Source organism: Pleurodeles waltl, chromosome 3_1 (assembly GCF_031143425.1).
Source record: "Pleurodeles waltl isolate 20211129_DDA chromosome 3_1, aPleWal1.hap1.20221129, whole genome shotgun sequence".
NCBI classification, from domain to species: Eukaryota; Metazoa; Chordata; class Amphibia; order Caudata; family Salamandridae; genus Pleurodeles; species Pleurodeles waltl.
The window spans coordinates 1,846,359,736-1,846,380,858 of NC_090440.1; the positions used below are offsets into that span (position 1 = coordinate 1,846,359,736).

Consider the following 21,123-nt stretch of genomic DNA (forward strand, 5'->3'; position numbering starts at 1 on the left):
ACTTGGTTTGCTCATTGATACCCCTTCCTAGGAGTCAGAGAGATCACTCTCAACTAGAGAAATATCCCTGAGAACAGTTTTATGTCTTTAAAAAAAATTACTGTGTAGGATTAGAGCCTGAATGCAGACGACACGTTACATCAGCACAATTTAGAGTTAATGCCACAAACTATGACTCCCTTGTAGAAACATTACATAACCTTACAGATAGGCCAGATATTAAGGAGAAAATAGCACAAATTAAGAAAATAGGTCCTCACAAGACTATAGAATGGATAGAAATGGTTTCATACTTAGGGCCTGATTTAGATCGTGGTGGATGGGTTACTCCAGGACATGGAATTACAGGATCGGTTTATGCCCATGACCTATAGCACTCCAATATCAAGTTTCCCTGTAGAGCCACATCTCTGAGATATGGCATTGATACTAGTCTGGATACAATAGGAAAAAGTGTGCGTATTTGGGAGTAGCTGAGAACTGCTATAGTCCCAGTTGCCATCTACGTGGAATGGCCTCTGCTCTTTGGTTACTTTGCACAAACCAGTCTTGGTCATTTCGGGAACAAATAATATATGTTATAATAAATATATTTCATAATATATAAATAGTTCCAAGTTACATGGGCCATCCAATAATCTTCTTCCACTATCACCGGAGAAGAGCTGCAGAATATTAAGGCACTACCAGCTAGAAAGATATTCCCTAAAAGTATAGGTTGTTCAATGATGCCCAGCTGGTCTTTGGAAGTGTTCTACCACTTGTTCAGGCAAAAGCAGCTGCTCGATGGTTGCAAATAACTAGATGGGAACTATTGAAGGAAATTAGTACTACAAAAGATGGATTCAATGCCATAAACTGTGTGCCATTAGAATGATGATCATGCAGCACTGTTATATACTTGATATTATAGTGCCCTGGAAAGAGGAGTTTGAGGAAGCCGTTGATATATCAACTAGAGGGGGGAATGTTAAGGAGAAAATAAATGTGATGAAATCAAGCTACCAGAGACTTTAGTGGAAAGCAATGTAGAGTGGTACATGGTTAAAAGGCAATGTATATCTTGGTTTCATAAAGATACAATGTAGGTTAAAGTTCACCAGAAAGCAGAAACACAAGTTCAGCAGGTTTTCAGTTAAACAGAAAGATAGGTTTACAAGCCTTGAAGAGATTATAATCACAGCACACACGCATAGTCCATTCTCATTGTTTATTGAGACGTGATTCAGAAGATGTTAGTCAAAGGTGACTTTAGCCTAAAGCATTTAGAGTCAGAAAATAAGTCTGGGAACAGAGTAATAAAAATGAACACAGTCGAAGAAAGATGGTTAATGTTTCATGAAAACTTAGTTAGAACTAAGATAAAGAGAATGTAGAGAAAAGGTTACGAGTTTAAAGGACACAGGTGATGTGATGTTTATGTAAAAGTATTTTATTAACTGATGTGTTCTTTGACCTGTTATTGGCTTTTTTAGAGAATTGTGTTTAGGTGATCACTTTTTCAACTATATAAGGAGCTGCCTGTAAGCAGCAAATTGAGATCAGCTTTTCTGCTCTGAGGAAATTATTGGTCACCTGGCAGAAATAAGGTTACCTACTTTTGCCTTTCCAAGAGAAGTCTTCTATTTATTATCCCAACAACAGTCAGCAACAGCACCCTCCAACTCCATGGGAGACAGGATCAGCTTAAGATGGGGAGGGCATTGATTTCCAAATACTGCAGCTGACAAAGAGAAAGTCTATCAATCAGTCAGAAATGATGGTGAGGTGTCCTGATATTCTTCTCACACCTCCAGCTTAAAGCTAAGAGATGTAGGCCCGTAATACACACAGTGGTAACAGCCCAGTGAAAAACTGGCAGCACAGATCATCCCACTGCATATGGAGAAATAATCCCAGGCCCACCGTGCTAGTAGAAAAAATGGCGACACGATGGCAGAAGCTGCCTATCTGAAGGTGCTGTGAAGTAAAAAAAAAATAAATAAAACCAGCAAAAGGTCACAAACAGTCCCTGCACACAGGGTTAACACAAAATATCATGGGGTGAGCAGCCCCCCCAAAAAACACAACCAATAAAAAAGTCTTTATCCCACCTGCAGCTTGCTGAAAAAACAAAACCACCTCCCATTCAGCAACCAGGCATTCTCATATTAGCCCATAAGCACTGTGAACAGCATGGGAGATTTCAGGATAATCCTGGTTGTTAGAATTGGGATAATGTGCGGTCTAGGGCCCACCCCAACCGTCCCACGGCCTTTGGCGCTTCTCTTGTTCCTCTGATCATCCCTTCATGTTCATGGACAAGCCATCAAGAAACCCCTATGTGGCAAAACTCATGAGGCCGCAGGGTCAGGACTTTGGTGGACGTGATGTTCTTATGTAATAAAGAACCAACGTGGTAAAATTCAATATAACTCATCTTGCAGGTAAGGACTTCATCTCCGAGGATTCCATGGGTGGAGGCTATTTTAGGGTGTGTCAGGTCTATAAAAGCCAGCCATACCCTGGAAACTTGCTCACTGTTTTGGGGTTTGATCTCAAGCAAGTCCTTGGATACTTCTGGCTCCAGAAAGGAGGAGTGGATAGTTTTTCCTACGCAATCCAGATTTTCATTTGGCCTTGTACTTGCAGAGGTGTCTCCTTCTCACTGCCCGGTGAAAAACAGGTACAAACGAGTAGATCGTACTCGTAGCGGTAAGGTCATTTGGAGAAAACCTTTTCTTTTCAGAATGTATCAAACTTCTTTGAATCTTGTTTGAAAACAGTGTTTTTGTTACTAGATACAATTAAGAAAAATGTTTATGTGTCAAGATGTGAAAGTCATTGTATCAGTTGTTACTGTTGCATCATGGGACATTTGTGAAAAGAGTGAAACATTATCATTGCAGTAAAACTTTGTGTTTGAAAACTCATAATTGTGTAGAGATATTTTCCGCATGAGATCACGCTTGGCCAAGGTGGCCTCGACATGTTTAGTTCTGGCATTTAGAGTTGTATGATGATTATTTTATATTAAAGAAAGGATATTACTACATGTAAGGAAGCAGTCTTTGCTGACACAAAAAGACGTTATATGACCAGGCGAGTCATAATTTAAAACAAAGGATTCTTTGTATATGTTGTTTTTAACATTTTATTTTTCAGTTCTCTTTCCCTGCAGTCCCCTTTCTAATTTCTCTTCCCTTCACCTGGCAACTCCAAAACTCAAAGTTGGTGGTTCCAGAGGTGGGCCTCGTGTTGGGCAATGTGAAGATTCTGAGGAAAGGCGACTGTTGTCACTGGCGAGTTTTGCTGTCCCTTCTGGTGAACAGCAGTACTGCACCAACTCATCAGCATAGAAAAAGGTGTAAGAGAGAAGAGGCCTTAGCTGGAGAGATCGTCTCGACATGAAAACAACTGACAACCACACACCACCACTGAAGGTTTGGAAAAGCTACAAAAGTCATGGGGGCATCCAGGTACAGGGAAGGAGAAGCAAGGAGTGAGCTGAACATTTATCCTCCCCTGAAGTATACCGCTATCTGCCTGAAGAAAAGGTGAGGGTCATCCCTGCAGTATGCATCCTTACTGTTTAGCACCAAACCACCAGAAGCAATACAAGAGGTGAGAAATCCAAACTCACAACATATGGGGTCAAACAGAAACAAAATACAGTCTGTGAACAGACTCCTCGGGTCAGCAACAATAAAAAGCACTATAGTCCAACTGTCCCACAACGCCACCAATCTGTAGGCAGAAGGCTATAAAGGCAAGGATAGACACACTTTTCCCGGTAGCCCACAAACATAGAGGAATGGGTGACGCCAGGACACTACCTAGCTGAGGAACAGCAGTGGGGGCCAGGCCATCACCATTATAGCCTCACAAGTGACAGGCTGAAACTCCAAAGTAGAAAAAGAGAGGAGAGAGATCAGCGGTCCTGCTGGGCTATTAACATTAAAGGAACAACTCTGCCTGTAGTGCAGCTAAAGCACCACAGGAGATGCTAAGACACTGATGGATGACATAATATGGATGTTGTGCCTTTGAGATACCTCAGTCCAACACCCCAGGCTCCAATTTCCACTCACACTCATCAATCACATACATCGCCAGGTGAAGCTGACAATAAAAGCACCAGGGTGCACAAGTCTGAGGTCAGTTATTCACCACCACCTCCAGTGTCCGTGTCATTTTTTCTCTAGTATGTGGTTCTAGGGCCCACAAAATAACACAATCCTTGCTTATATTTCTCCCTTAGTTGTCTTCCTCCAAATACCCACGTCTCACCCATGATATTGGCCTAATATCCATTGTTTTTCCTTAAAGAGCTCAGACCCCCCAGGCTCCATTTATCCAGATACCAATATTGTTCATTGAAAGGCAACCAGGTTGAATATTTACGCTCCTTCTGCTATTTGTGACTCCATCCTATGCAATGCTTCTTAGGGTTAATGAGAGTAAAATTCCAGTTAACCCTTTTCTATTTGGATGAGGATTGGCTGTTTGATTTAGCAACATTATATTTTGTCAACTCTGTTTTCCATAGTTAATTTTCCCACTTTCCTGACATCACTTGGTTCCAATTTCTACATTAATAGAGAGGGGAGTTGTCGGGGAGTATTGGGTTTCAGGGTCTTACAGCTGGTATGGCACTTCAGGGTGCCTAGTCTTTGCTTGGAAATTACATGGGTTCTTTCTGTCTGTGTGTGCTTGCCATCTCAAGTGCTGAAACTGTCCTAGTTTGAGTCAACATGGGATCAATGATTGAACATGTATTTACATATATGTGATAAGCTCAGCACATTCACATTTGAAGACACTGTAAAGGCAAAAAGTACAAATACAGTACTTAAGTAGTGCCATATTGTAAAACATTTAATAGAAAAAAGTTTCTATTTTCTCAAACCATGACTCGAAGTCATTGGGTTTCAGAGATCTCAAATGAAATAAAAGTTTCAGCAAAGTTCGCACTCCTCGATAGTTATATAAATTTTTTAAGAAAAAAGGAACAAAAAAATTCTGACTGTAAGAGCCAGAATATTTGTTTAACTTAAGGCAGAGTTATCTGCATTTGAATCACAGCTCACCCGGTGTATCCAAGTTAAATCACAATGCCATTACATTTACGCAAACATGCAGGTTTCTGTCTAGAATTTCATTCTACAGTATTCAATTAAAACTAAAATAGCTTTCCAAAATGTAAACATTCCATTTATTGTGTTTAATGCAAGCCCTTGGCATGTTAGTTGAGATCATTAATCTTAAACACATAACCAAAGACATGCTGTTCCTCTGTTACTTCCTGACCCCATACCTTTCTTAAAAACATAACAGCCTTGCTTCCCAAATCCTTCATCTGAATATCTTCAGAGTACAGATGTCAAGGCCCATGTGGAAGGAAATTTGAACTTTCCGGAATATCAGAGCACCAAACTTATTTTAGTCAAATTAATAGAGTTGAATTGTATTTGCTTTCTACAAAACATGCAACTGAGGCTTTAAATCTGTAACGTGGCTGCAAGAAGAATTGTTTCATGTTTGGTAAGGAGTAAAGCTAAATCAGTGATAAATAACGTTTGGTTTGTCAGGCCATATTTCACAATTACAACCCATATTTTCACCAAGGTTCTTGGAGAAGTGAACGATTTCCGCTTTACTTATGCTTGTTAATTGTGTGTACTTGGTATGCTATGAATCAAAATCAAAAGAAAGAAATGAAGGAGAGGCATTTATGAATGTTGCTCGACAAAAAAAAATGTATAACACTTTACTGAGGTTAACCTATGGGTCTTAGGTAACAGGGCACATGCGGAATAAAACTAAAGCACTTGAATTAATGTATTTCTTCAAAGTATGTGCTGTGTGGCATGACCAACATACAATTATGAATATCCTGAGTGCCTTGCAGGGTTTAGCTAACATAATTTCTAAAGATTTTAATGTAGGTAGTAATTCATATTATCTCTGTATGAAAAACTCAGCATGATAGATTGACAAAAGTGTGTATACAGTAACCGAATATTTAAAATAGAAAGTTAAGCTACATTACCTATGTTTCTTCAAATTACCAGGGCAAACGAAACATAACATGATGAATGATGTTTCCATGGTGTCCAAATGAACATTGTGTTACCCATGAATGCGGCAGTTAGTCTCGTATAAGTGGTAGTCGCTATACTCTCTACAGAGTCCAAATGGTCACGATTTTAAGACAGCAAAACTACTGTGATTAGATGTAAACACTCAGCAATTTTTAATCCACTCTCTGCATCTATCTTTGTAAAACAACCATAAAAGATTAGGAGGTTTAGAAGAAGACCTAGCGTCGACAACCAATTATTGCGGTGGATCGGATGTAGTGCAGTTAGTATGAAAGGTTGAAGAGATAATTTCCAAACAGTGGAAACACTGCTGTAAACCAGTGGTAATCTGGTGCTGCAGCACACCCTGTTCTCTCATTCTATTAAGAGTTAAGGAAAGTGCTGAATCACATAAGCACTGCCTTTGCTTGCTCCATCTGGCTAAGCCCTTGACATAACAACCAGTTTGCTACCGGGCTGCCAAGTCATAGCAATGTTCACCTACCTTTTTTAGGGTGAGAAAAATGTCGCTTATTTTTCCTAACCGAGAATGTCATGTGAAGCATACTGGTTTCTGACAGGAACAAAAACACAATGGCCTTGAGGGAGGCACAGGAATTGAAATCACTGAGTATCATGGTCATTTTGTTTTGTTTACTCAAAGCAAACTCCCTCTTTGGAAGCTTGTTTTCAGAAAAACAAAAACCTTGGGTGTGATTAGCGAAAATTGTACCTGCTAAGCAAAGTTTAATGAATTGTGATGGTAGCACTGAATGGATATAGACAGTTGCTTATCTGGTGAGGCTCTCTAATCTGGTGGGTGGTCCTTAACCAGGGTATTTTAAGCAATATCCTCCACTGACCTGGTTGGCGAGTTGGATGCCTGCAAGCTCTAAATGGGAATGTGATTGTGATAATGAGAATATTGAGATTAGAAACAAAGTGAACTGAGTGGCCAAACCATATGAGGTGACTGCAGACTTGAGTATATTTCACTGGTTTTTGACTAAGCACATGAGATGCAGGTTGTTCACATCACAAAATTAGTTTCTGTGTTTGTCATAAAACTGAAACAGACACATTGCACCAAAAAAGGATTTCCAATCCTCCGAATGCTGCGAAAAATCTTCAAATGGTTGCCTAAGAACAAAAGACGGATCATCACACAAGCACTCATTACCAAAATGCTGGACGTTGCCAACACTCAATGTTGGAATCTCCAAACAACTCCTACACAGACTCCAGACCTTGCAAAACACCACTGCTCAAAACTCATACTCGGCCTCCCATGCTGCACCCACATTATGCTACACCTCAGGAAGCTTCACTGGCTCTTCTCACATGCACATACAACGCTTTACACAACACAGGACCAGAATATCTGAACAGCCACATACACTTTCACCAACCCACCAGACACCTACGCTCTGCCTCACTCTCACACATTCCTCGCATCCACAAAATCAAAACTGTAGGTCGCTAATTTTCTTATGTCATACCCAAGACATAGAACGACTTCCATATACACATCAGAGTCTTCTCCTCACTTCTTGAGATCTGCAAGAATCTGAGCACTTGGCTCTTCATACAAGCACTTTGGGGCCCACATAACTGCACACATGCCCAAGTGCTTGGATACCATATTGGGTGATTAGTATGCTATACAAATCGATATAATACAACAGAACATCATTTCACCCTGAGACAATATCTTTGATTTTCTTTTACCTATAAAAAAAAGTGTACTGCCTTTTACCTAATTCACACAATTGCTTTACATCCACCAGCCCTAGTCCTCGCATATTAGTGTGGCAGCCTACCTAAGCCTCAGTTACACTTGTGCATCTGTCTAAAATCTTAGATATGAAAATAGTATTGAAATATGAGTACACTATCTTAACACAGCCACAATGGTGGGTAGTCAGCTGCAAACCAATAGAATATCAGTGCAAATTATATTGCCAGGAAATACAATGACCCTCAGGTGCATAGTAGTGCTGATGAAGTGAGTGTTCTGCGGAGGCATTCATTTCTGGATTGCCTTAGAACATGAGGGAAGGCCATGGGATTGCGATTGATGAAATGGTATGGTCCATGTGTGATAAATGAGTAGAGTTATACTTAACTGTCCCTCTTGAAAGAAATCTCATATTCACTTTAGGTTCCAGTTTCTCCAATCAGATACAAATGCTGGAGCAGGGCACTGTATTCTAGTTATAGAAAAACAGTGTGCCTCTAAGGACCTGATTCACAATGTCTTTCTTGTCACTCTGGGGGCTCTAGGAAAACCTGAAGTAAATAACACGTGCATATATTAAGCTAAAGCCCATAAGGACTGATCTTCATATTTTGTATGATCCAAAAATTGTAATTTCCATAATTGTTTTGTCAAACCAAGTATTTCGCCTTCACCTCTGGCTTGCTTCAAACACATGGACTTAACAAGTCGAAATATACAGCCTCAAGTTTGTATACCTAAATGATCTCAAACTCTTTGTCCAATTTAGTGATATATTCTTTGAAATCCCTCTGTTCTATGACTTCCTTTCGCCTTCAATTGCTACATCAACTGCTGAAGTGGTTATGCGTTTTGCTTAGACCCTGCTTATTCGCTTAGGAACAAAAACTGGCACAGCAATAAAACGTTTAAGTAAAAAAAAACAAAGAATGTGTGTCTTTTTGGAAACAGGTGGTCAGTATACAATTTGTGCAACATCTTTTTTGGAAGGTTATTTGAATTGAGGTATGAAGGGGAAAGTGATGGAAGGGATAAAAACCTCCGACCTCATTGTTTCTAACGCACTGGTTACAAATGGGTCAGAAAATGCTGACCTCTGCACAAATCCTTATTTGACAGAACTATGAGATGTGCTGATTTTATCGAAGACGGTAAGTGCTGGGCAATGCGTATCTTGGGGCAGTAAACTCCATAATATGTGTCATTCCATATTCTAAGGGAATAAGGAACTTTATTTATTGCAGCCAATGAATTCTGAACCTTGTGGTGTCTGATTGTTGGGTGTGATAAGTACCTACTTGTAATCTCATGTTTATATTGTAGTAATAATAAAGGCACACCACGATTTGTATCTAAACATTGAAAAACATCATTAAAATTGCATGTTAATTTGATCATATAGTCCACAGATCTTACTCACCGAAATAGATATATTTTTAATAATCGTTGCAAAACAAAAGATGAGATGTCTTGATACTGTGAATGCAAAATGAAAATGACAATGAACGTAAACATGCAGCTGTTTTTATGAATGTACTTACTGGTGAGGAAGCTATGTCACTTAATCTTAATTGGTTCTCCAAATCTTGTACTTTACATTTCAGTTCAGTATTTTCAGTTTCTAGTTCTTGTATCTGTAAAACAAACAATAACTGAACTAATGCAACTACCCACATACCTAGTATTTGCATATATCAACACTTGTACTTTACAGATGGCTGGTGGGTAGAACTGACAGCAAGATCAAACCCAAAACGCCTATACGAGGAATCATGCTTCCAATGTGAACAAGAAATGTTCCACAGATAATCTAACCTCAAGAATGTTTGAAGAGAGCGATAATGGTAATAGTCGCTCTCAAATTTATATTCTTTCTCTCGTTACATTCACTTGCTAATTACAGCCAATTGTAAATAATTTAGGTAGAATGTCATCAAGATGTACATGCAGTCTGGATCCCTTCTGTTGGAAATCCAGACAAGCACACAGGAATTGGAAATGCAGAAGATGTATTGTAGCTACAGTACATCAGCGACATGTTAACGTTTCGGCACACAGCCTTCCTCAGGATAAGATTACGTATTTACTAGTTGGGTACTGCGTCCGGAATAACGTGACATCCCAGTGACGATGGACAGCCAAAGCATAAAATATTAAGAAGTCCTATATTACAGAATTGTCCTGCAGCATGGCTAATGCTTAGGGGCTGTGAAGGCCATTATTTATCTCCTATAATGGCTAAACTAAAAGAAAGCAAGAAGGTTAATGCCAAATCAACCTTCTATCATCAACATATATTTGGTTCGATGTCTTCATACCCTCTCAATAGGCCCTTTCAATGCATAATATTCACACACTTTCAAAGCTAGTCCCCAGCAGGTATTGTGTTCCTAGGACTGACGCTTGACATAAAAAAGAAGATGAGGTGGCACAAGTTAACTACAGCAAAAATGAATTTTGCCGCCTGCCACCTCTAGATTATTCTTCAGAAGTCCGGCTTGTGATGTCTGCATTAAGAAACGTAAAGAAAAGCAATAGATCTGAGAGCATGAGATGCAGGTGGTTGCATGGCCATGGAAAACAAACATTTTTATGATTATGATTGACAAATTCACTGTTTCACTATGGCACTCCCGAATATTTCAGATGAGCTCAGAATTACTCACATCCTTAAGAGATTTGGAGTTCGCTCCAAATTACCTAAAGATGGAGGCACACAGACTCACAAAGAGCACAGAAGATCAACTGAAATTTGTACAAGCAGAGGAAATAAGAATATGCTAAATTGTGTTCAGAATTTTTATGAGTATTTGTGGGGACTTTTGTGAATTCAAAGAGCGTCTAAACATATGCAGATGTTATAGTGATAGACTAATTCATTTCCCTAATAATTTAATTTATATTTGAACTTTTAGTATTTAAATAATTGTGTGCACCATAGCATCAAACGATTCACTCATGGGAAACCATTGGAGAGCTTCTTTCTTGCATTTAAAAATTACATAGATATGAATACATAAATAAAGTTTGACAGAGAACACACTTGTGGCAAATAGCAGACACCCCATTGTCTGTAAAAAAAATTCACAAACTAAACTAAAGAATGACAACACCAAAGGTGATGCAGAACAAGGATGTCCTTTACTAAAAGTAGGAACACAAAGGGGTACTGTTGCATCCAAGGTCCAGAAACCTGTGTCCCGTACCTAGAGGTATGTGTGTCAGCTGTACTTGGGTAACCTAATAGTCTTGTCAGTTCACGTGAGAAAAGCAATCCTTTTGGGAGAAAAAGCCTCACACACTAATCAAGTCATGTTTCATTTTCGCAACCTATCCCCACCTCAGCCCACCTCCAGCCACCAAGGTCCTCCTGCCCTGACTTGGGGTGGGCTGTGGCACTCTAAACTCTGCTAGGCGGCAGTGGACGGAGTATTTGCCAAACTTCATGCTCCAAACGGAGCAGCAAAAAACATCCTTAAGTCCACCGCCGGATTGGAGTTTATCACCCACTCCTAATCTATCTATCTATCTATGTATATTAATATATATATATATATATATACATATATATATATATATATATATATATATACAAACTGGTCCTCCTTATGGCGCGCTCTTTCATGCTGGTGCAGATCTGAGGCATGGACCTTTTCCTCTCATAAATTCAAAACAACCAATTGATAACAACTGCGCCACTGCACTCCAGAAGGAAATGTATTTCTCTTTTTTCTTTATTGCAGTCAAAATAAGTCACCATCCTTTACCACTGACGTGTTTCGACCTACTGGTCTTGATCACAATGAAGACCAGTAGGTCGAAACACGTCAGTGGTGAAGGAAGGTGACTTATTTTGACTGCAATAAAGAAAAAAGAGAAATACATTTCCTCCTGGAGTGCAGTGGTGCAGTTATCATCAACTGGTTGTTTTGAAAAAATATATACATATAAAATATATATATACTTATACATACACACACATATCTATGTATATCTACAAAAACTGTTTCAGTTTGTGCCTGACCGCAGGTGGTGCAAGGTAGGGCACTACCGCTAGTGCCTTAAATCTGCCACAAAACCTCCCAAAAGGAAAACATACTATCAAATCACTCATTTGCAGCAATTACCTAATGCTGCCATTGTTGAATATCACAGGAACATGTTTCCAAACTGCAAATGAGTGATTTGATAGTATGTTCTATATCTTGCATAAGGGGAGTATATATGGAGCAGAAACAATTCTGCTTTTTCAGATTTTTCAGCCTAAACAAGTCTCTCCTTTGTGTTGTTTGGAGTTGTCTGATGCAATATATGGATTGACTCTCTCCCATCTTCAAGTAAAGGCTCTCATCACTTTTGGGAGGTTTTGTGGCGTAGGAAGTGTTGGCAGCCATCTTGGGGCTTGGCTTCAACCGAGTCCCAGAAAATAAAGTTAAAATGAAAAGAAAAGGGGCCAGGTTAAGGACACCCTGACCCTTTAGCTCTGGTGCTGGGATCCCAGAGTGACTAAAAAGCATTTTTTTAAACTTTCCCCCCAAAAAAAATAATAATGTATCTGTGCATTTTTCAGACATTTTAAAAAAGGATGATTTCCTGCCCTTTTCTTTTACTGAAGCCCCCGGGGGACTGCCCAAAAAAAGGGGGGCGGGGGCATATAGGCCAGCTCCAGGGCTTGCTGAAGCCCTGGAGACTACCATCTCCCTGGGACGATAATTAGATTGCATGTGGGGGAGAGGCACAGCCCCCGCACCCCTAGGACCACCACCTCTCCAGGGCAAAATGCTTTAATTAATGTAGGCGGGATCCTGCGGACCCCCTGTGTCTTGAGGACCACCACCTCCCCAGGGGCAGCTTTCAGTGATATGCAGAGGCTGTGCAGCCTCCCTGCAGCCCCAGGGACCGCCACCTCCTGGGGTTAATGTTTAATAAAATAGGGGCTTTCCTGGCCCATCGCAACCCCTGGGACTACCACTTCCCCGGGGCACAATAGTAATGACATGTGAGGAGCACCTAGTCCCTCCACAGCCCCAGGGACCACCACCTCCCCAGGGCTAAAATAAAACAATTAGGGGGCTCTGTTTCGGACTCCCGGGAACCACTACCTCCCCAGGGCAATACACATTGGGGGGGGTGGCATGGCACCACCTGAGGAGCAAATGATATAGGGACTGACATCCCCAGGGCCCGCTCCTGCTATGCCCCAGAGTGCCCACTCCTGGGACATAGCTGTTTGCTCTGACTTGGCAGGAGCTATGGCAACTCCCACCAAGTCAGAGCAAAGACGTAACTTTCTGCAAGTGAGAGCTGCCAAACAGATCTCACTTGCAGAAAGTGAAGTTTTCATCTGTTTACCTGCATAGAAATATGCATGCAGGGAAACAGATGAAAACATTGCTCCCACAAGCAGGGAGATACTATTTAAAGCAGCTCCCTACTTGTGGGAGCAATACTGGTTCCTGCAGGAAGTGCAAAGCTGGCTAGGACCACAGGGGCCTTGAGGCTCCTCCCGGTCCTGGCACTCTCCCTCGCTCTCTTCCATCCTATAAAGGGATGGAACAAAGACAGGGATTGTAATTGCAATTGTCACTCCATGCAATGATTTCAAAGAGTCAGACTAGCAAGATGTCTGATAAGAATGTTATAGTTATGTTTGGATGCAGAGCAAAACAGATTCACTCCTGGCCTAATTGTGGAGGTATTGTGATGTCACTCAGTAGGCTGATGGTTCAAATCCAAGTATCCATTGGCAATGTGTTTGTTTATTTACTAGTGTTTTGACTGGTAAACCTTCCTAGTGATGGAACATTCACATTTCTTTGCAATCACATATGTGGGTTGACTGTCATATGTATGTCTGAAAGCACCACAGCAAAGAGTCATCTATGCCCTAAAGGTTAAGGTCACAGACTGCCACACTGAAAGTTAAGGGTTCTACTTCAGGTGTGTCACTGGCCATTTTCTTTCTTTAATTCCTTTTCAACGTCATCAGGTTAAGATTCATACTTAAAGGTGATCTTAATCTTTTTAACTGACAAATAACTTAACCTTTTCAATTTGACCCAAAATATATCATGCTAAGTACATCATTCACCAAAGCATAACATACTCCCTATCTCCCTCCCTCACTTTTCTTTCTCTCTCTCTCAATTTCTCTCTTTCAATTACTTTTGCTCACTCACACACCCACTCAAACTCTTACACACCCACTCACAGACCTACTCAGACACTGACATACCCACTCACAGACCAACTCAGACTCTCATGCACCCACTCACAGCCCCACTCAGATCCTCATGCACTCACTCACAGACCCACTCAGACACTCATGTACCTACTCACAGACCCACTCAGACTCTCACACACACTCACAGACCCACTGAAACCTTCACACATCCACTCACAGACCCACACAGACACTGATGCACCACTCAAAGACCCACTAAGACACTTAAACACCCACTCTCACATTCAGACACTCTCCCACCACTTTCACACCCAGATACACTCTCTCACATCTATTCTCACACCCAGAGAGAAAGGCAGTGGCCAACTCCCGCTTGTCCATGCACAGCGTAGGTTTGTTACTTAGGGGTGTTGGCTGCAGGGTCTGGCCATAGGACAGGCCTTGTGCCCAACCCCTGCCACCCACTGGCTATGTGTAGCCCAGGTTTGGGTGTTTATAGGGCTTTGGCCGCTGGGCCTGGCCACAGACAAGGCCTTGCGGCCAACCCCGCTGCATTCGTCCAGAGGCTATGCGTGGTGATGGTTGGAATAATGTATTGTAATGAAAATTACTTTATGTTGAAAAAAAAAAAAACATAGGAATTCACTGAGAAAACCAAAGGTTATGGGGACGTTGTAGTTTGGTCACATTTAAACATACAAAACCATAGAAATTCACCTGTTACAGTTATCTCAAGTAATTATAACTCCTGCCCTAAGGCACCGCTAATTATCCGACAAATTACCCCACTCATGACATCTTTGATAATATCATCAATAATATCATTGTAATATTTGCAGTAAAATGTTTGACAAAAAAACTGTACATGGCAAGGGAGTGAGTTATAGTTACCTTAACTTTAACTATAACAGGTGAATTTCTATGGATTTGTTACTTTTTAAATGTGAGCCTAGGTAAAATGTCCCTGTAACCTTTGACTTTTTAAGTGATATATATATATCATTTACTGAGTGGACAATCATTTATGCAGTAGTGGTGTTGCATACCCGCGTACTGGAGTTACTAGCCCACACACCACCTCCCGTGAGTAGGCCTTGGACTGTTCTGCTAACTTGAGACAGTGAAATGCTACAGAGGAGTACTTGGTTCCATACTAGCTACAAGTAATGTCATTAGTGATGAAATATGTGAGATGATACGCAAGGCATGGCGAGGGAGTACGTTTTAGTTAGCTTTGCTCACTTTAACCGGTGAATTTCTGTGTTTTGTTTAGTTGAAAATGTTAATGTTGTCACTGAGATATTCACCTAACTATAACTTTACTTTAAATTTTATTTTTCAGAGTAAATTTCTCATGTTTTCTTAAACAAAAACAGATCTTTTTATCACACCTAACTATGATGTTACTGTTAGAAATTGGGTCTCTGGTTGGCAGAGGTATGCACCTGGTCCAAGTAAGGCCCACAATCCTAGTCAAGATAAGTGAATTACATTCCTTAAATTAACCTGTACTCACCCTCTGGTAGCTTAGCACAGAGCAGTCAGGCTTAACAGGAGGCAATGTGTAAAGTTGTTGTGCAACACTTAATTACAGTAACTCAGTAAAAGACACCACAAAAGGACTTAACACCAGGATAGGAAAACAGATAATAGTTATCTGATCAAAACAAGATGAAAACAACAAAAATCCAATAAGCAGATATCGAGATATGAAATGTAAAAGATTAAGGCGGTCATTACAACATTGGCGGTAAAAGGCGCTTACCGCCGTGCAGAACACCGCCAACACACCGCCGCGCCCGCGGAAATCTGCCACAGCTATTATGACCCACAGTACGGAATCGGCCAAAATTCAGACACCCACACAAGTCCGGCACACCAAAGGTCAGTGATAAACTGGCGAAAACAAAACCTCCACCGTCATGCCAACAGAAATACGACAACACAAATCCAAGAGGCGGTCTTTCAACTGCGGTATTCCATTCGCGGTACACACCGCCGCTCTCAAAATACACACACTTTTACAAAACACTGCCACATTGAACACATCAAAATACACACACTTGATACACACCACTCCCACACACCCAATACCATGTAAAACAACACCCACATCACCCACAAACCCCTATGACCAGAATCACAGAGAGAAACTAGCATCCACAGGCACACAACACCATCACCCACATAACTTCTACGCACCTCACACTACACACCACTACATATCAGCACACTTATCACCACACACACCACCCCACACATCACCCACACCACCCCATGGCACAGCAAAGACCCCCCCAGGTTCTCGGAGGACGAGCTCATAGTCATGGTGGAGGAATCGTCCGGGTAGATCCACAGCTATTCGGAGCACAGGTACAGCACACCTCCATTGCTAGGAAGATGGAGCTATGGCGAAACATAGTGGACAGGGTCAATGCAGTGGGACAGCACCCAAGAAATAGGGATGACATCAGGAAGAGGTGGAACGACCTACTGGGGAAGGTGCGTTCCGTGGTCTCAAGACACCACCTTGCAGTTCAGCGGACTGGCGGCGGACCCCCACCTCCTCCCCCACAAACAACATGGGAGGAGCAGGTCTTGGTGATTCTGCATCCTGAGGGCCTCACAGGAAAAGCAGGAGGAATGGACTCTGGTAAGTCAAATCTCTCACTATTTCATCCCCCACCCAACCTGCATGCCATCACATACCTCCACCCTCACCCTCACTCCCATCACTCCAACTCCTCACAAATGTCCCAATATCACAAACCACACATCCCAACACCAAGCCCTGCATGCAACAACAAAGCAGGGACAACCAACACAAAAGCATGCCCACTGCACAAACCCATACACCCACCTAAACCATCCTCACACAAGGTCCCACACAGGAATGCAAGCACTGGGGTACACGGTCAACCACCCATTGCACACCATGGCACACACAGATGCAATAATCATGCTTTTATACCCATGCAGGACACCTACCCAACGTCACCGCACAGGAGGGTCCAGACATGTCCACACCACCAACAGAAGAGGCCCACAGTGATGATAGCAGCTCTGTCCAACTGGATCTAGATGACCAGCCCGGCCCATCTGGGACCTCGGGCAGTCGGTTCCCATCACCCAGTCACAGGCCACTACAGAGCTTCCCCCCTCTGGAAACACCAGCACAGCACCCACCCAGCAGGCCCATACCTCTGTCCCCAGGACACGTCAAGCAGCAGTGTGTCCACCATTACAGGGAACCCAGGCTAACCCACCACCCCCAACAACAACAGGGACCTGGGGGCAGTGGGCACATTGTTCAGGGGACAGAGGCACAGGAACACAGGGGAACAGGTAGGACTGCTGTGTGACAGGGTGAGGACAGGCCAAGGGAACCCACTCACCACTAGGCCCTCTCCAACATCATGGGAGCCTAGCACCACTCCCAGGAGACGATGGCAATGGTACTGGCCAAGTTTCAGGACACCCAGCGGCTGCAGGAGGAACAGTATCTGGGCTTCAGGGAGGAACTCAGAGCCATCAATTCCACCCTGGGCACCATCGTAGGGGTGCTGAAGGAAGTACTAAACACCAGGAGGGACACTGTGGAACAACAAGGGGCCCATGACACTAGCCTGGACGATGAACTGCCCACCACCTCCGCCAGCGCTAGTGGACACAAGGCACCGCCACAGGACCACCACACCAGCACCCCACCTCCTGCAGAGGGAGAACCACCCTGCAAACGGTCCCTGAGATCCAGGACAAAGACAAAGAATGATGCCAAGACCCCCGCCAAGAAATGAGACCATCCTGAATGTCATCTTTCTGTCCCACTTTGTCACCCTGTCCATCCACAAACTACACCAGCTCCACTTCCTATGCCCATTTGGGCAATGCACATGTGAGACCAATAGACTGGACTCTGCCATGGACATGCTTCCACCATCACCCCTCCCCATTTTGCAACCCCCCTCCAATATTGAGCACTTAAATAAACAACCTTGAAGCACAAAACAATCTGGAGTCAGTCTGTGATTTTGAATTAGTGTATATCAATTACTGTGGCAAAAAGCTCTTACAATTGTAATGTCAACATACCTATGTCACACAGCTCTAGTCCATGAGGAATCAAAGCAGATGTCACACTGTGGGACCCACCTCTGTGAAATCGTAAGGAAAAGTGACAACTCAGTGACAATACACTGGGTGAAAACGACAGACAGTAGAGAGGTAGTAATGTTAAAGTACGTGTAGTAGGCAGGTTTGTATTCTTACCTGTGTCTCACTGGAAATATTGCAGGATAAATATAGAGTCCCTGTTGTCGATGTCCTCTTCTTCTGCTTCCTTGTCTTCACTGTCCACAGGCTCCACAGCTGCAACACCGCCGCCATCTGGACCATCCTCCTGCAGAAAAGGTACCTGTCGTCGCAAAGCTAAGTTATGAAGCATACAGCAGGCCACGATGATCTGGCACACCTTCTTTGGTGAGTACAATAGGGATCCGCCTGTCATATGGAGGCACCGGAACCTGGCCTTCAGGAGGCCGAAGGTCCGCTCGATTATCTGTTGTGTTCACCCATGGGCCCCATTGTAGCGTTCCTCTACCCTTGTCCTGGGATTCCTCACTGGGGTCAGTAGCCATGACAGGTTGGGGTAACCAGAGTCACCTTAAAATGGCGAGGGACAACAGTTAGACACACACTAACCTGTAGGGATATCCCCAGACCCAGACAACCATTCCCAGTGACTTGCTTACAGGTGCTCACCTAATAGCCACACACGGTACCTCTGAAGTTCACCCATCACATAAGGGATGCTGCTATTCTGCAAGATGTAGGCGTCATGCACTGAGCCAGGGAACTTGGCATTAACATGGGAGATGTACTGGTCAGCCAAACATACCATCTGCACATTCATGGAATGATAACTCTTCCGGTTTCTGTACACCTGTTCACTCCTGCGGGCGGGACCAAAGCCACATGTGTCCCATCAATGGCACCTATGATGTTGGGGATATGTCCCAGGGCATAGAAATCACCTTTCACTGTAGGCAAATCCTCCGCCTGAGGGAAAACGATGTAGCTCCGCATGTGTTTCAGCAGGGCAGACAACACTCTGGACAACACGTTGGAAAACATAGGCTGGGACATCCCTGATGCTATGGCCACTGTTGTTTGAAATGACCCACTTGCAAGGAAATGGAGCACTGACAGCACCTGCACTTGAGGGGGGGGATTCCTGTGGGATGGCGGATAGCTGACATTAGGTCTGGCTCCAGCTGGGTACACAGTTATTGGATTGTGGGACAGTCAAGCCTGTATGTGATGATCACATGTCTTTCCTTCATTGTTGATAGGTCCACCACCGGTCTGTACACCGGAGGATGCCGCCATCTCCTCACATGTCCCAGTGGACGGTGCCTATGAAGGACAACAGCGAGCACAGAGTCAACCAACTCAGAGGTACGTACCCACAGCTTACACAGAACACAAATCATAATCCGAAAAGTGGCCTGTATGTGTGTTGAGTCTAAGCCCAGGTATGTGTGACGCAGTTACAAATCAAGCCATGTGGGACACTGAAATGGCGGCTGTCTGACCTCTAAAGTGGGACAATGGGATGTGAGGTAACTGCACTGGCGTTGTACACAGTTGCGGTAGGCGGTCAAAGACTGCAGCACAATGCTGCATTGGTTAAAATTGGACCCTATGGGTCCCAGGAGCCAATGACGATGTACGTTGACGGTACGCACCACCGCAGACGTGACCGCCATTTTCTAGCTGTTCAATCACTCGATACCTGATCTTCGGCAGGAGAGGACCTACACTGCAAGTGCTGCTGTGACCTCGGTCTGGAAGAGACAATGGCTCGAGTGTCTAGGGAAAGGAGCTGGAGAAACTCGTGGATGGGGTCCTCCCCCAGTACACACCACTCTACGGTCCTCCAGACAAACAGATAAGTACACTGGGAGCATGCTGTATTGGCTATGACTGTGTGGAGAGGGGTGGATGTAAGAAGGAAGGGGGGAGAGTGCGGCGTGCATGAAACGACGGTGAGTGCATGTGCCACATGCCAAGGGTAGGGATGGGGGCCAATGACTGTGTCTATGCAGTTGGTAATAAGTTTTTCCCCTGTACAAATCATGTAGGTCAGCGCCCACCAGAAAAAAGATATTTGGCGTGCCATCGCCAAGGACGTCCGGACCCTGGGGGTCTACCACAGACGGAGCACCTGCCTGCATGCACTACATCTACAGCCACTACTGCTATCACCAGCACACACACCAACAAACCCTGCTCACGTGCAGTCACCACCCCCACTACCATCCACACGTCCCCGGTGTCCTCTTCCAGTGTGTCTGTGACACCACCTCCCAAGATACACAAACGCAAGCACACACCCACCCAACAGCCATTCACCTCAGGACAGCCTCCAGCACATGCACCTTCACCCAAAGTCACCAAACAAACACCTCCTACAACCACAACCTCTTCCTCCACTCCCAAACCCCCTCCAGCTACCCATCCCAGTGTCTCCCAAAAACTTTTCCTGTCCAACCTTGACCTCTTTCCCACACCTCCCCCACCCCACCAGTCTACTAGGTCCCGACTCCCCATGTCCCAAACTAGCACCTCAGCCACAACATCTCCGGGACCAGTGGTGCCTGTAGTCACCGGAATCTGGAGTGCACCGGCAACCAGGGCAGCCAGTGTGGCACGGAGCCACAGCACGGACAGTCCCCCACCTGTCAAGCATCAGGAGCTGGCCAGTGCCCGGCGGGAGAGGGGGAAGACTTCAGCCACCAAAGCCGCTCCCAGGGGTCCCGGTGGGAGTGTGGAGTCAGCTGTGACACCTTCAAAGGTGGGTAAGGGCCACAAGAAACCCGGCAAGTCTGGGAAGAGCAGCACGGCGGAGGAGGCCGCCATCATCCCCTCTGCCCAGGAGCCCACCGCCATCATCCCCAATGCCCAGGAGGCCACCGCCAGCACAAGCAGTGCTGGGCTAGAGAGGACCGCCAGCACAAGCCCCGCTGGGCTAGAGAGGACCGCCAGCACAAGCCCCGCTGGGACAGAGAGGACCACCAGCACAAACCCCGCTGGGACAGAGAGGACCACCAGCACAAGCCCCGCTGGGATAGAGACGA

General features: G+C 43.9%; 1 protein-coding gene across 8 annotated transcripts in view; it reads right to left on the bottom strand.

Moving 5' to 3' along the window:
• The window catches only part of GULP1 (GULP PTB domain containing engulfment adaptor 1), a 1,895,686-nt gene that overhangs the window by 207,147 nt on the left and 1,667,416 nt on the right, over positions 1-21,123 (bottom strand). For all 8 annotated transcript variants that reach the window (XM_069225937.1, XM_069225932.1, XM_069225939.1 and 5 more), the window contains one exon: positions 9,342-9,434. In XM_069225937.1, coding sequence (XP_069082038.1) covers positions 9,342-9,434 — 93 coding nt within the window. The remainder of the gene's footprint in view (positions 1-9,341; positions 9,435-21,123) is intronic.